The sequence below is a fragment of the Sebastes fasciatus genome, chromosome 14, assembly GCF_043250625.1.
Source record: "Sebastes fasciatus isolate fSebFas1 chromosome 14, fSebFas1.pri, whole genome shotgun sequence".
NCBI classification, from domain to species: Eukaryota; Metazoa; Chordata; class Actinopteri; order Perciformes; family Sebastidae; genus Sebastes; species Sebastes fasciatus.
The window spans coordinates 17,420,316-17,436,408 of record NC_133808.1 but is presented as its reverse complement, the minus strand read 5'-3'; the positions used below and the strand labels follow the sequence as shown (position 1 = coordinate 17,436,408).

Here is a 16,093-nt window from a genome sequence, read left to right as displayed (position 1 = left end):
TACGGAAATGAGTATTGTGGATGAATATTAAAGCAACCTGTGAGAAGGATGTGCCTGGCAGGTTAAACTCAGGGTTTAATTTCATCTATTAATCTCCCCTCTACGTGCTCCGGTTACGTCAACTGACGCACGCTTCTTGAAATGACGTTGACGTCGCCGCCGCCGCGCCATCGTTAGAAAACAGTGAACCAACACACTGAATGAAACTTGATGTCTCGTCGTTTGTGAGAGCTGCTCGCTGCATGGACTGACATCGTTTCAACTACAGGTGACGTGTCTTCTAATCAACCACGTCTTTGCGATATACGTGCGTAGTTAATACGTCGAAATTGTGTGTTTTTACGTCATCTAGAAGACTAACATGTTGTGTGTCTGATGCTAGCTGGGCATGCTAATGCTAACACACAAGGCCTGCTGTTAGTGTGACTGTTTATACTGTTTTATTAAAACCATAATGACGTAATCTGGATATGTGAGTGTGTGTGAGCATGGGAGCATTTGTGATTCATAAATACAAACGCGTTTCTCTTCTGCAGTCTGCTCTACAGAGTGGAGCGAGACGTCAAACACGTTGCTAGCTAGCTAATGCTAACATAGCTAGCCTACTTCTGTTTATGATGCAGCTGTCGTCCTGTAGCTGTTAACTGTCTCAGTACAGTTTGAGTTGTTCATTTTATATCTTGTTAGAGTAATTTACAGACAACACCTTCGTTATTTTGCTTTAAATTGTTTTCATTAGCACTTAAAGACGTTATTCAGCTGGTCAGACCTCATAAGTGTGCAGGATTTCCTTTCTAATACAGGCTGCTGGCAAGTGATTCAAAGTAGGGATGCACCGATACCTGGGCTTCTGGTATCGGCCGATATCAGTGTCTGATCGATAAGCTGTATGCCTCACTGTGTGGAAGTGACTGGCATCATTCTTTTATGTTTAAGACAACATCAGGCTTGACTTGCTTTCCTAACTTTGTAAAATAAAATGTTACAAATAAATATATAAGATAAGATATTCCTTTATTTAGTGGGGAAATGTGCAGTGTACAGCAGCAAAGGGGATAATGCAAAAAACAAGATGCATCAGCTAACACAGTAAAAAAGAGCTTGTAACAAAATATGAACCATTTAAATAGAAGGAAGTATAAAAATAGGAGCAGTATATACAGTATTGACAATAAACAGACTATTAACAAAATTGCACAAGTGGAAAATGATATTGCACAGTGAGAATGAATACCAGATTTTACATACTGGTATATATACATTTACTGAATTTTTATTTATTATTAAAATAATAAATTGTACTCCAGCAACTTCTTCTAAATTAACAGGAATTACAATTCAAGTGTAAACCTTTTGACTGCAGCAACAAATTGGTCAAAACATAACTAGCAATTAAGATTACAGTTAATAATGTATATAGTATATAAACATAGAATCAGGGAATGAAATTATCATCTGCCACCTGCCAAATACAGGGTAAATGTTGGCTGTGGTTTGAGTCATTTTCGGCCCAATATCCGATCTGGTATCGGTATCAGTGCATCCCTAATTAAAAGCAAAATTGTCTCTTATCTTTGTGTTATCTGTGTTTCTCACCTTCAGGTGTTTGTTCATCAGAGGTGATCATGGGGATCAAAGTTCAGCGGACTCGGGTCTTCCTTGACGTTGGCATCAGTAATGTGCTTGGTAAGAAAAGCACCTCAACTTTCGGTCTACTTACTGATACATTCACTCAGTTGTCTGTCTATTAGGTTGTCCAGTTTTTGTAGAAACTGTTTTAGAGAGGTGTTTATTCAACTGTGTGCTCATGTTGGAGGATATAGTTTGTGCTACTGTTGTATACTAAAAATGTTTCAGGAAGGAGGGTTTCAGTAGGATATCTTGCAAGGATGTTGTATTAGACTGCATTAGTTTTAGATAGTATTGTACCTAATAGGGCTGCACAATTAATCAAAAATGTATCGAAATCGCAATATGGTCTATTGCAGTCCACATCGCACGAGGCGCAATATTTAATATCTCAAAATCATGCAGCCCCCAGCACCTAATGTACTGACCACTGAAGGTTATTTTCTCATCATGATAAACAAGTCTAACAATGCTTTTTCCTCACAGTCGGCAGAGTTGTGATTGAATTGTTTTCAGACATCTGTCCCAAAACCTGTGAAAACTTCAGATGCCTCTGCACAGGTAAATAATTCATTTTATCCACAAGAATATACAGTTTTTTTATACCGTTTATATTGATAACTGATAATTGACTGTGGTTTCATTCAGGTGAAAAAGGCCTTGGTAAAGGTACTATGAAACCGCTGCACTACAAAGGATGTTTGTTCCATCGAGTTGTAAAAGACTTCATGATTCAAGGAGGAGACTTCAGCGAAGGTGAGTTAATAAAGTTTGAAGGATGTGAATGTTGCATTTAGCGTAGAAAAAACACTTATGTTTTAAGTCTGATCTGCTACATACTTACGGCGTCAGCATCTAATAGCGAAAGCATCAACAAAGCTTAAAGGGGTTTGATGTAAGAATCAGAAATTGCTTGTTAACAGTGACACCTGTGGCCGCTAAGTCAACGACAGTCAGCGTCCTTGTGCTTTGTGAGTTTTATTATGCCATAAATCTCTTTCCGGTAGGAGCTCCCTTTCTTATGTTTTATTCCTTCTGAAATCGTAGGTAATGGAAGAGGAGGCGAATCCATCTATGGAGGCTTTTTTGAAGGTAAAGAGGCCACGGTCAAAGCTGTCAGTTGTTATCCAAACCGACGTTGGCTTCAAGATAGCAGTACAATCTTCTCCTTTTCCCCCAGATGAAAGCTTCGCTGTTAAACACAACAAGGAATACCTGCTGTCTATGGCCAATAGGGGCAAAGATACAAATGGATCACAGTTTTTCATGTAAGCACTATTCCTATATATTATAGATTTGATGCATTATTAGTTCATTCTGTCATTCCTAAGCCGTAAAAATAATTACATGCCCTTTTTTCTTGAATGGCTTGCTGTCCCACTTTAGAACAACAAAACCCTCACCACATCTGGATGGGTAAGTGCTGCTCGATTGCATCTGAAACTGAAAAGATTGATTGCATCGTACACAATATACATGTTTCACTTGGATCAACATAACTAAAGCTCAATGCCACTGTATTTCCTCAGTGTCCACGTGGTTTTTGGTCATGTGATTTCTGGCCAAGAGGTTGTTCAAACTATGGAGAACCAGAAAACGGATCCTAATAGCAGACCGTATGCTGATGTGAAAGTTTTAAACTGTGGAGAGCTCGTCCCTAAATCTAAAGGTTTGTTTCAGTACTTTCAAAATAAATTGTCTTGTGGTTTGTCTGCTGCTGTTGTCTGAGCAGATACAGATTTTAGATTTTACGAAGCGGTGCTTCTAACAGACTCTTAAATGTTTGCAGCAAAGAAAGAAGAAAAAAAGAGAGAGCGAGCCTCTTCCAGTTCCAGCAGTAGCTCCAGCGAGTCTGCGAGCTCATCACAATCCTCCTCTGATTCTGAAGAATCGGCGAAGGAATCTAAGAAGAAGAAAAAGAAGGCGAAAAAGCTCAAAAAGAAACAGAAGAAAGAAAAGAAAAAGTACTTAATTTATTGTCACATTTTCACTGTCTGCAGTGCAAACAGTATCTAGTGTCTTTATTCTGAGCTGCAATGCTTTCCTAGGTCCGAGGCTGAAAGTGCTGAAGAGAAAGAACAAGAGGAGTTGGTTACATCTACCGTACGTCCTGAAGAAATACCACCCATCCCAGAGAATCGATTCCTCATGAGGAGGAGTCCCCAGGCGGTCCAGAAGCCAAAAGAGGAGGCTGAAAAGGATCAGCCAAAAAAAGAGGAAAGAGCGAGGCCAAGAGAGAGGTTAGTCTGCTTGACAAACAGCCATTACGATAAACATCCAAACATAATTCCCCTGTCCATTCAATTTCATGTCTTGTTTTCTCTCTCTTTCTAGTGCTGGCATAGCATATAATTCAACATATCATAGAAGACTGGTGATGACACGATCCGGGAGGAAGATAAAAGGCAGGGGTCCAAGGGTAGGTACTCCACCAATGAGAAAAGCTCAGCTAACATTTTGTCACAGTTCATATTGTGTCTAATGAGATTGGAATATATCAAGTTGCTGGCATAAGGCAGTGACACATACAATATAATTTCACATTTATAAACCATTTAATTGCAGTTTTGTACATTTTCTGTCTTGACCAGTCAGTGTTAGTTCCAGTCTGATAGAACAGAAGTAAGTAGTTTTTAATTTCTCCCATCCAGCGCTATCGGACTCCGTCTCGCTCTCGTTCAAGGTCCAGAGATCGTTTTCGGCGCAGTGAAACCCCTCCCCACTGGCGTCAGGAGATGCAACGTCAGAGGATGAGGGCAGTCACCGGAGAGCGCTGGATTAAGGGTGACAAGTAAGACAACCTCACTTTGATTTATTAAAGAGTATGTTAAAGTACAATTCACAAATATAAAACAATGCATGCATGTATATGACCATTTTAAAGGCGCTAACATCGAAACGCCGACCTTTTCAAGAAGGTTGTTGAAGGAATGAAAGAAGGAGGCTGTGTTTACACGGTCGAACGAGTCTGCCACTGGTTACATTAATCGGAGTATGCACGGCTGCATGTAAACAGGAATATTAGTGGAATATTAGTAGGACAACTTAGTAGGAATATTGTCCTGATATCAGTTGTCATGTTCTGTAGGTGACATTTCCTCTGCACTTTTTTAACAGAGGTGACATGAATGAGGCCAAGGATGAGGCCGCTAAACCTCCGAGAAGAGAGAGACGGACCTCCGACACAAAGCACGAACACACAGCTGAGGGTAAAAAAGATAAGAAAACTCGGTCACATAGATCCAAAAGCAAAGAAGAGGACACGGTTGAGAAGGATGAGAAGCATAGCAAACACAAGGCAAAGAAAAGAGATAAATCTCAAAGCCGCAGCAAAAGCAGAGAAAAGAGTAGGAGGTCAAAAAGCAGAGAGAAGGGTCACAAGCACAAGAGTGATGACAGAAAAGGTCGCTCAAGGAGCAAAGATGACAGAAAAGGTCGCTCAAAGAGCAAAGATGATAGAAAAGATCGCTCAAAGAGCAAAGACCGAGATGCTAACAAGAAAGAAAAGGAGTCAGAGTCTGATCACAATAAAGATAGAAATAAGAGTCCTGAGCCGGATAAAAAGCCTAAAGAGGATACCAAAGGAAGAAATGGTGAGAGAACTAAGACAAAGTCAGAAAGTAAAGAAAGACCAACTACAAAAGATGGGCACAGATCAGGTAGCAGGAACAGGGATAGGAGCGGACCTGCAGCGTCCAAGGACAAAGAAGAAAAACGAGAAAAAGACAGAGAGAGGGGCAGAGATCGCAGTAGGAGTCAGGAAAGACGACACAACAGCGACAGGGAGAATAAGAAGCGAGGAACATCCAGGGATAAGGAACATCGAACAAGAAGTCCAGACAGAAATAAGCCGAGAGACTCCCACCGAAGCAGGCGCTCCAGAAGCAAGAGCAACAAGAGAGACCACAGCAAAGATCGTTCCTCTCACAGAAAGGACAAAGACAGAGAATCTGGCAACCAAAGGAGAAGACGTAGCAGCAGCTCTGAGAGCGATAGAGACGAGAAGAGGAAGAGTCGAAAGAGTCCAGATTCCAAACGAAGAGAAGAAAATAGTACCTCCAAATCCAAAGACAGGAGAAGCCCGGCCAAACCGAGACCAGATAGTACAAAGGGCAAAGACCGGAACAACAGCAAGAGGAATAAATCGAGCTCTAGCTCGAGCTCCGACAGCGACTGAGTCTGTGATGATATCCTAAAAGAATTGGGAGTTTTGAAGTCTGTCCCTATTTTATACCCACTACACATGTAGTATGCAGCATCAGCTCTCCATCTAGAGTGAGACTTACTCATTCAGTGCATAAAAACCCCCTCCACCGTTCAGCCAAAGCTAACATGGTTATACAAAAGTCTGTCAAAGCTAATTTCCACTGTTAAGAACTGCGTGAATACCACTCAAACTTGCAATGGTAGACTGTAGCATCATGCGAGCTTTGGCAGGACTTTGTCGAATTGTCCCCCATTAAGTGCATCACACTGTTGACGGGGAGCTGAAGCTGCACGACCAGTTTAGAGGATTTATGACTGAAAAACAAACTCATCTACAGCGTGTTCTGCATCAGCAGTAAGTACCTGTTCTTTTAATCGTACACGACCAGAGGAGGTCTGTTTGAAGGCTGTTTTTATTTAGGATTCTCTGGTAAATTATATTTTGACTTTACAATAGTTGCAATTTCAAACTAATTTTACTGCAGCAGTGCTCCTTTTTAACGTATCCCCCCCCCCCGCCCCCTGATGACATTTTCTCCTGTTTCAATGTTATTTAACGCAGTTGGTTTTGGGGATAAGGACCGTCTCTAAGTTTGGCAAATGTCTAATGTTTACTTATTTTTACAAAAACAATCAATCTGGAAGAAAACACTCTTTTAATTCTTGCATGCTTATCCCTGTCACTGTTAGATTAAATATGTACATGCATTTTTTTTTTTTTATTACTGTAATCCTATTTGTTAACCGGTTTTGAGATACCTCTGGTTTGTTTTTTCTAATGGAAATAAAAATGTCAGTCATGCTGTAAGTACAACATAAAATCAATTTGTATAAATTGTTTTGTGCAAATTGGTTTTAAGAAGAACTCAACTGCTGTGTAGAATGAATTAAAAAGGCTCAACTTTGATTTTAATCCATTGTTTTAATATTCTGTAAATGCTGTCATGAATGCAATCTATCTACTGGAGCCCGAACATTATTAGCATCCATAATTACAATAATCAACAGTGATAACATTTATTACAGGAAACTTACACTGTACTGTTAACATCCAGATGTCAGGTTCAATTAACTGCAGTCCATATATTTAGCCTGGATGAGTCATCTTCTCTGCTTGGTAGTTGATGAGATTTTGCTTCAGGGACCTGCATCTGAAAAGATTTTGGTTATTAGATATGATTAAGATAACCTTAGAGGAAGTGAAATCAGAACAGAATAGTCACTTTTATGACTCTTACTCACATTGGGTTCACTTCTATAGTGAATTAAGTCTTTAAATTAACTATTCCCCAATTTTCTGGGGACCCCTGGGAGTGCCAGGACCCCCTGGTTGAGAACCACTGTTTAAAGGTATAAGACAACTTTAAAAAAATATATATATACAGCATTTCATTAATTTCTGTAAAGAACACTAAATTAAATTTTGGATTGTTATTTAAGTTATAAACTGAAAACAGGTTATATTCACAGAGCCTCTCCTCTCTGCTGAACAGGCTCGTCCTGTATTAGAAAAGTACGCAGGTAAAATAACAAAAGAGCTAATAGAACAATGGCCAAGTGTCAGGGAAAAGAAAACACTGAATTTGTCCAAAAAGAACCCTGTTAAGTATGAATGATTGTTAAAAATACAAAATACAAAACACAGAATTGTATTAACTCTAAAAATAGCAGGAAAACTCATCTCTGATGCAATATTCACAGGAAATAGTCTGCTCCAAATTCATCCAAATCTCTCAGTTTACACAAACTTCCTGCAGTTATTGCGTTCACCATTTGGGTTACTTGTACCGTTTATCCGTTGTTCTGTACGGTTATTGTTATGCATCGAATATAATATGAAATATCCATAAAATAAGTCACTTAGTCAGTGGTTGCCGGTTTACTCAATGATAGAAATGGATTCCCTTTAAGAAAAGGTTGTGAACCACTGCTGTAGAGCGTTCTGACTAAAACACTCGAGAACATTTAAAGCACATATCACTCTACATCATGAACCTAATGAACACTTTATAAAACATCCCTGCAAAAGCTTTTGATTGTGTCCATCAAATCATTCTTTATTTATATATAAGTTGCTCTCAAAAATCTCAACAATGGGATTAAAAAGTAGTTACATGACAAGGAGGCAACTTTTTTAAAGCACATTTTGGGGTACATTTTCATACCTTTACTAGTGAGACGACAGGAAAATGAGGGCGGGAGATGTGAACGACATGCTACCTAGGCCACCAGGACGCCCAATTCAATGCGTCGTATTTTCTAAATATGAAAATTGTGCGGCATTACCCCTGTACAGTAAGTGATGACGCAATATAACGATTATTCATGAGTGTCCAAAATCCCAATTTGCTTTTCACAATACAGCACACTATCGAGAGTATAATCAACGGAGTAGTGAATGAGTGATTTTATTAAAACATTCAATATATTCTCAACACTCTTAAAACCAGAATCGCCAGCTGTGAGTGACCTATGACCATGTAAACCCAAGTCTACACTTTGCATCTTGAATATCTACGGCCTCATTCAGCTTCTTAATGTTCTGGGTGGCACCAGAGACATATTTGGGCATTTGAGCACCGGTACGGTCCTTAACGAGGTAGCTCGGCCTGACTCCACCAGAAACTGGACCGCACCCTCCTCCGATCCCTTCCCTTGCGGCTTTGCAAAGAGGAAAGACATTTCGCTGAGCCTCTGCCGCTGCACGGATGAGTTGCTGTGAGTACTGTTGAAACATATTCTCCTCTTCAGCAATGAGCTCCGCGTTCTTCACTCCAAACTCATGCTCCTCTCTTCTCAGCTGCTGTTGCATGGCACTTTTTTTAGCCTATATTTGAAGCAAGAAAGATGAATGTCAAACAAGGACCATAACTACCACCAAACCAAAATTCTGAGGAATGCTTTGGGGGGTAATTTCTTTAGATTTGGCACAAACGTCCACTTGGACTCAAGGATGACCTGATTAGATTTTGGAGGTCAAAGGTCAAGGTCAATGTGATCTCATGTCTGCCCCATTCTTGTGAATGTGATATTTTGGTAACTGCCTTGAGGGAATTTCTTCAGATTTGGCACAAACGTCCACTTAGACTTGTGGTGGAAAACTGCTACAGTCCTATGTTAATCATTGTAAAGCTACACATATATAACTACAGTATAATATGTTGTCATAGAAGGGTTAATGTCGAATCGTTCTGACAGTGATAGTGACCTGGCCTCTAGAAAGTGCAGGAACAGTCAGCATGACATTAGACTTTGATACAGAGATATCTTGTTTCTATTTGTATTTGACCAGAACAGGCCAGATTGGGGAATTATGGGAAAAACCTGTCAGAATGGGATTAATCATTACTTTAATTAAGGGTGTGTGTTATGTTGTTTTGATATACTGATGTACTCGAAAATACGAATCAGTTGTTGTGTTGACTGCAGAGACGCAAGGCTCAGATCTTTTATGCAAATAAAGGGTCTTTTGCATCTCCACCAACTTCTCTCTCCTGAGTCTGATTTTTCACCTACAGACTCAAGAATGAACTGATTAGATTTTGGTGGTCAAAGGTCAAGGTCACTGTGACCTCACGTCCGTCCCATTCTTGTGATATCTCATGAACGCCTTGAACGAATTTCTTCAAATTTGGCAGAAACGCCACTTGGACTCAAGGATTAATTGATTAGATTTTGGTGGTCAAAGGTCAAATTCACTGTGACCTCACAAAACACATTTTCGGCCATGACTCAAAAATTCACATGCTAATTATGACAATTTCACAAAAATGTCTAATAGGATGAAATGTGATGACGTTTTGAACAGACGTGGATGTAAACTGCAACTTGACTGGTTGGCGGAGGCAGACAACTTTGAGACGGTAATTCTAGTTTGCAATGATGTGGTGGAGATTTAGTTTCAACATTACCATTTGTGTGATATTGAAGTCTTGTAGTTTTCTTTCATCTTCTTTCATCCTTTGAGCCTTCAGTTGTTGCTTCTCAGAAAATATTCTGTCAGCCTCTTTCTTGGCCTGAAATATGTCTCGGGTTTTCTGCTCTGCTGTTTTGTCCTTCTGCTCCTTCTCCAGTCTCTGAAGAAACAGTTTGTGTTACAGGTGTGAGAACATTTTGTTAGCTGCAACTGGAGTGAAATTAGAGTTCACTGCAGCTATAAAAGGAAAAAATAATCTACACATTTTTTGATCCCACAGGTCACGACCCCACATAAATTACTTTTAATATGAATGGTTTGACAAAAGCTTTATGCTACAGTTTGTATTTTGCAGGTGCAGCATCTGAACTTGTATTACCATGAATTCTCTGTGTGCAGCGATCGACTCCATCATTGCAGCCGCCTTCTCCTCCTTCTCTCTCTGCTGCTGTGCCTGTTTTGCATCCTGCTCAGCGACGGCCTGTGCGATCCTCTGCTCCTCAATGTCAGTTTTATCCTGCTGTTCGACGGTCAGCTTGTTCATGATCCAGTCTCTGCGCATCTGGGCCTCTCTGAAGAATTAAACAACTCACAGGTAGGATCCACCAGGGATCCACTGTATGTTTGAGATGTCAAGGCCGATGACTGGGTGCACAAGAAGCTAGTACAAGGTTGATGATATTTACTTACCCAAACAATTCCTTTTCTTTGTCTTTCTGTAACTTTGTCATTTTTTGTTTTGCAGAGAGATAAAGTTTCCTTTGCTCCTCGTCAGCCTCCTGCTTTTGTGCATCTTTTGCTCTTATTATTTCTCTATTTGTGATATGTTCCTGTAAACACAGAGTAGTAAACATGTGTGTTATAAAATAAGGATACAAATACTAGATAACCTGCGCTGCTGAGGCCCTACCAGGTGAGCTTGCATGAGGTTTTTCTTCAGCTTTGCTTGTCTTTCTTCCTCCATCCTTTGCTCCCACTGGTTGAGCTCTTTAAGGCGTTGGATTTCCTCTCCGTCCTTCATGTTCTCCATCTTCTGTATCTCTCTCACTAGCTCAATTTCTTTGACCCTAAAGAAAAATAATCATATTCTCATGTGAAGCAAAATATGTTTTACTCAAGTCTTATTCTCAGATTGTTACTTGAAATTCGTCACAACCAGAAACAGTTGAGCTGCAAAATAAGATGGTAAATGCATATTCTCATGCAATTTTACCATACAATAATACAACAGTAATGCATATCTTTGAAATATCTATAATTCTCTGAAGACCCAGCCCGTTCTCATTCCCAGGACGGAAAATACCGACGCTTTGTCATGGCCGACATTCTTGGGTTGGAGTCCTGTCTAGAGGAGCCACCGTTATCTGTACAGCTGTGCCTGTAGTGGAGACCGTAGAGCCAGTCGCTAGGGCAACCAGGGTCAGAGATGCCAGAGGAACGGAGTAAGTCAAAACATGATAAGGGGTAAGACACTGAGCACCAGGGAGGAAGGGCAGAGTTGTGAGGCCCTTCACGCAGAGAGCATCTATTGTGGAGACCTGACAATTCTCCTTGATCAAGCTTCAATAAACCTTCTTTTGTAAGACATCATCAGCTCCGGACCTCTTCCTTCCAAAGATAACTTGTGTATCAATTATTCCATCACAGCCGTCAGCGTTAGATACAACGCTTAAGGCATCCTTTAGCGCCGGTATCAGACACACCGAGCTTTCTATTAACTACAATGTAAACCCATCAGTGTCAATAGAAACGCTCAGGGAAAGTGCGCCGGGAGTGTGGTGACGTAGCTTTAAGAGCGAAAAAAATACACACCGGGCGGGTGGATGGGTCCAACAAACACAAGGCTTTCATCCAGGAGACCGCTGTTTGTGTCCTGTGCATCATGTTACAATCAGCTGTTTGTTTGTGTCCCGTGTTCACAACGTTCAGTGTTATTTTCACTGTACAAACGTAGTAGTTTTAAGACCAACCATGTTGTTTTTTTCCTAAACCTAACTAAGTCTTTTTGCTTACTTGACAACATTAAGCACTTGTTTACTGCATCCAAAAAGTGACGACGAGGGCTTGATAAGCACGTGCTTACTACGACCGAAAAGATGACGCCGAGGGGTCTGACAAGGCGTCAGTATGTGACGAGTTGGGATGAGAACATGTCGGAAGACCCCGACAACTGGTGCATCTGCAGCATGTTGTCGTGTCTGATGTGAGACTTACTGGTTTTTCAGGTCCTCTGCAACAGCCAGTGTCTCAAGCTTTTTCTGAAGTGCTTTCTCCTGCTCCTGTCTCAAGGCTTTGTCCTCTCTGGTCTTCACCGTATCCATGAAATCTTTGTCAACATCTTTAGAGGCGCTCTTGATTCTTTGCTTAAGTTCAATCTGAGCCTCCCTCTCCTTCAACACCTCTGTCAGCAACAGCGCACCCTGTGGAGTAATCATTCATCATCCCAAAACATCAACATATATAGCCAAACATGTACAAGTGACACGATAATTCTCAAGCGATACTAACATGTAATCCTTTAACACGGTCCGTTTGATAATACATCTGAATCTGGGCTTTTTCAATGGCCTCTTTCCGCTGCTGCTCCTGATATTCGGCCTCTTCTTTATCAGTCTGTTTCCGCATCTCCTCCTCTATCTCCTCCCGGATCTTCTTTGCCTCTAGCTTTTTTTTCCTTTGACCCTTTGATAAATGTAAACATGCTGTGTGTTAACCTTTTTCTTTACTGCAGCATATTGTGATTTTATTGTGTAACCTTACAAGCACATTTAAATTTAATAAAGCAAATAAAATCTGTGGGAAAAAAACGCATACAGGCAACTTACAGCGATAGAATTGGACCACAGTTTCTCCACCTCTTTTGATCGCAGGTGCAGGGCTTCTCTCTGTTTTGCCACCTCTCTCACAGTGTCCCTGTCTTCATTAACCTGGTTCAATTCATTTTGAATCCTAAGCCATTCAGCCTTGGTTAAGACAGTGACTTGTCGGAGATCTGGTGGCTGGATCATCCTGCTGGCTTCCTCAGCTGAAGACACTATTTAAAAAAGGAGGAAATTACAGTAAGAAGACACATTATGTCTAGAACACAATGTATTTAAAGGGACTGAAAATATGCACCATCATCACTTTGTGTAATTTGGGTAGTTAAGGATAATAGTCTAAAATAGTCAGAAGCCAGAATGCTATGGGGGGTGTATTTATTTCTTCCATGTTGGAACCTTATATTATGTAATTACACATCGAATTGAATAGCAGATATCTTGAATGATATTATTTAAGGGCCCTGAATGATTTGGGATCAAGTGAGGAAATGCCTTTTGACATAATCTCTTCTTTTTGTCGGTACCTGAGATGATTATGATCAGGTATATCCTATGATAACCAATAAAGATAATCAGATTATGTTTAACTCCACGGTACTGTACTGCCACCAAATTATGTGTTGTCATAGTTTTTCACCAGTTTATAAATAAAACATTATACAAAACATATGTTGGCTGCATGTACTGTAGCCTATATATGTAAAACTGTAAATAGAAACTAAAAGGCTAATTCAGATATTTTTTTCCCACTTAAAAAAAGTTAAATAGATTTAAAGGTAATGAAGGGATTCAGTATTTTTAAAAGAAAGAGGATGGCTGACTGTGGCTCCTAAATAACCTAGGTTCTCTGAAATCACCACCAACCACTGAAGTGACTGGTCAAATCGGACAAATAGTCCAGCAGTTCCAGTTCGAAACACTTTATTGCAGAGTTTGGCCTGACAGGGTGTATAGGAATACCTTTGTGTTGTTTATTTAATTAATTAATTAATTAATTAATTAATTAATTTAAGGTTTATATCTTACCACCATGAACTATACTACTGTAGTACTTATTACTTTTAATTCTAACTAACAAATTAAATTATTTTTAAAAATATTTTTATGTTATTTTTTCTGTAACTTTACCTCTAGGGGTGGGAAGAAGGCTGGACCTGTCTCTGTGTGAGAGGTGGAAGCGATGTGTATGTGTGTATTTATGTATGTACATATTAAATGTTAAATGTAAGATATAATTTTTTTTTTTGTATTGTGGCACCGGTGTTACGTTTTGTTATGTTTGTTATGCTATGTTTGGGAAAAAAGGAATAAAAAGAATTTTCCAGGAATACCTTTATGGTTTGTCTTATTAAATATATAGGTGTGTGTGTGAGTGTCGTTCTTAAAAAGAGGAATATAACAAAATAGAAACCATTAAACACAGACACTGTAATGAAAGTGACATACACCGCTATGCATAGCACTGCCAGGTGCACTGGGGGATTTGGACTCACATTTTTTAAAATCCTGGCAATGGCCCTGCATATGGCAAGTACAAAGCTCATTAAATTCATAGAGAGCAATTGTTCTAATGATCCCTGGGGTAGCTGGCAACCATTTGTGTACTAAAAATCCAAAGACCAAACATTGCAGCAACATGTTGAAGAACCACTCCAACATACACAAAAAAAGCTGGTATTAGAATAGCTGGTGTTCATATGCATTTACATTTAGACAAATTATGAAAAAAAAATACAGAACAGTCTTATGAATGAAAAGGTGACAAAATATTTACAAAACGTTGATCACTTATTACAAAATATGCAAATACAATTCTGAATCACAAAAGGAGCTTTGACAAAATTTGCTTCTTCAACCTATAAATAAAACTATAATGCCCATAACAAGTTTTTTTTTTCTTTTTGCTTTCTATAAAAAAAAATCAACTCTATACTAAAGATTAAAAAAAACACCCTTATAAAAAAGGAACATTACATAGAAAGGAAACATCTAACTTATTGATCTAATGGGGTGAGTGGGAATGAGAGGTCTGCAATGTATGCATTAAGTAAATGCAAATATAACATTGTACACCAATACAGGAAGTTGTTTTATTTTGAAAGTGTCCATGACATTGGATGGATACATAAGAACTTTATTTCAGAGCTACTCTTATATTGTTCTGAATTTTGTTTAAGGTTAATGTTAGAGGATTTCAAATGAATTTCTCTATCAAAGACTTGCATATTATTATTGTCTATTAGCCTCGACAGCAGATACCTTCAGTAGAACTGTTTCTTTAGCTCTCACCTCTCTTACTGGAGCCTCTTCGTCGGCCGTGCTGAACCACAGATGACATTTCTACTCGATAGTAAAGACACAGACACTAGGCCTGCTTCCAGATAGACAGCTGACAGATAAAAGGTTGACTGTAGCTGGTTTTAACTCTTTACATCTCACATACAGCTGCCTCAGGTCAGATCTGTTGTTGCGTTGTATCCAGGCAACGCCTGAGCCAATCAGAAGCACTTCCGCTGATGGACGACAGGTGGCGCCACGTGTCCCCACATGTTGAATCTAACACTAGTTCTATTATATATTATATATACCACACACCTCAATTTCAGATAAATCTGACTAAAAATGTTGGCACCTTTGCACCTTTTTTTCAAATCATGTAACATGTATTCCAGAAAAATCAAAAAATTTAAAATTATTTTGAAGACAATTAGATAAACATTTAAAGTAATTATCAATCACCTCTTAACTACTACTACTAGACCTACTACTACTTAAACTGGGAACCCAGACACCACTATGTGAAATGTGTTTGTAAACATTGTAACAATGTCACCACTGTGTTACCTCATTTGGTTATGGATAGGGATTTAGGCTAATAGACATTTATTTTTAACGAAATTCTTCGAGATTGCCACTTTAACTATTTTAAAGTAAATAAACAACTAAAATAGAATTCAAGACCCAAAATGTAAAACTAAATTTCAGATTTACAAACGTTTGACGAATATGGAACTAACTTAAAAAGAAAATCTAAAAAATGAAGAAAAAAAAGTCAGAAAAATGTCCGAAGAAATAAAGTTTGAAAAAAGTCAGAAAAAGGGCAAACATTTTTTTTTTTTTTAAAAAAAGTCTGAAAAATGTCCTTGGAAAAAAATTCTGAACAATGTCTGTAAAAAAAATTCTGAAAAATATCTGATAAAAAAGTCTGACAAATGTCTGAAAAAAAAGTCTGAAAAATATCTGAAAAAAAGTCATTTATGTGTATATTTATATTTATATTTTTATAAATATCTATATATATTTATATAGATATATTTATATAGATATATATTTATATAGATATTTATATATATTATAATAATTATAGTTAAACCGATGTGCAAATTCCACCTGTGCAAGATTATTACAGGACAAAAAAAATCCATTTCCTTATTATTATTACTATTATTTATTGTTATTATTATTATTATCATTGTTATTATTGTTATTATTATTGTTATTATTATTATTATTATTATTA

General features: G+C 38.6%; 2 protein-coding genes across 3 annotated transcripts; one reads left to right on the top strand and one right to left on the bottom strand.

Moving 5' to 3' along the window:
* Window positions 1–111: 111 nt before the first annotated feature.
* Window positions 112–6,748, top strand: ppig (peptidylprolyl isomerase G (cyclophilin G)). Of its 2 annotated transcripts, XM_074659349.1 has the most exons (14): window positions 112–268; window positions 1,603–1,686; window positions 2,116–2,190; window positions 2,278–2,385; window positions 2,677–2,721; window positions 2,810–2,897; window positions 3,016–3,045; window positions 3,159–3,298; window positions 3,419–3,593; window positions 3,678–3,869; window positions 3,964–4,048; window positions 4,281–4,420; window positions 4,747–5,063; window positions 5,094–6,748. In XM_074659349.1, the coding sequence occupies exons 2-14, from the start codon at window positions 1,626–1,628 to the stop codon at window positions 5,804–5,806; spliced, it is 2,169 nt and encodes a 722-aa protein (XP_074515450.1). In that variant the 5' UTR covers window positions 112–268; window positions 1,603–1,625; the 3' UTR covers window positions 5,807–6,748. The 2 variants fall into 2 exon arrangements, with proteins under 2 accessions (XP_074515450.1, XP_074515449.1); XM_074659348.1 differs by having other exon boundaries at window positions 4,747–6,748.
* Window positions 6,749–8,227: 1,479 nt separating this feature from the next.
* Window positions 8,228–15,056, bottom strand: cfap210 (cilia and flagella associated protein 210). Its single transcript, XM_074659353.1, has 9 exons — window positions 14,863–15,056; window positions 12,577–12,785; window positions 12,260–12,433; window positions 11,966–12,171; window positions 10,662–10,818; window positions 10,442–10,581; window positions 10,131–10,323; window positions 9,747–9,911; window positions 8,228–8,662 (listed from the first exon to the last, which is right to left on the bottom strand). Exons 1-9 carry the CDS (start codon window positions 14,909–14,911, stop codon window positions 8,306–8,308), a joined length of 1,650 nt encoding a protein of 549 aa, XP_074515454.1. The 5' UTR covers window positions 14,912–15,056; the 3' UTR covers window positions 8,228–8,305.
* Between the last annotated feature and the right edge of the window lie 1,037 nt (window positions 15,057–16,093).

Excerpts from the sequence above, each read along its gene's own strand:
- ppig (XM_074659348.1), top strand. The coding sequence starts at position 1,626 with ATGGGGATCAAAGTTCAGCGGACTCGGGTCTTCCTTGACGTTGGCATC. Across the intron at positions 1,687-2,115 it reads TGGCATCAGTAATGTGCTTG|TCGGCAGAGTTGTGATTGAA; the intron begins GTAAGAAAAGCA and ends TTTTCCTCACAG. Across the intron at positions 3,870-3,963 it reads AGAGCGAGGCCAAGAGAGAG|TGCTGGCATAGCATATAATT; the intron begins GTTAGTCTGCTT and ends CTCTCTTTCTAG.
- cfap210 (XM_074659353.1), bottom strand. The coding sequence starts at position 14,911 with ATGTCATCTGTGGTTCAGCACGGCCGACGAAGAGGCTCCAGTAAGAGA. Across the intron at positions 9,912-10,130 it reads CTGCACACAGAGAATTCATG|AGACTGGAGAAGGAGCAGAA; the intron begins GTAATACAAGTT and ends CTGTTTCTTCAG. Across the intron at positions 8,663-9,746 it reads ACTTCAATATCACACAAATG|GCTAAAAAAAGTGCCATGCA; the intron begins GTAATGTTGAAA and ends CTTCAAATATAG.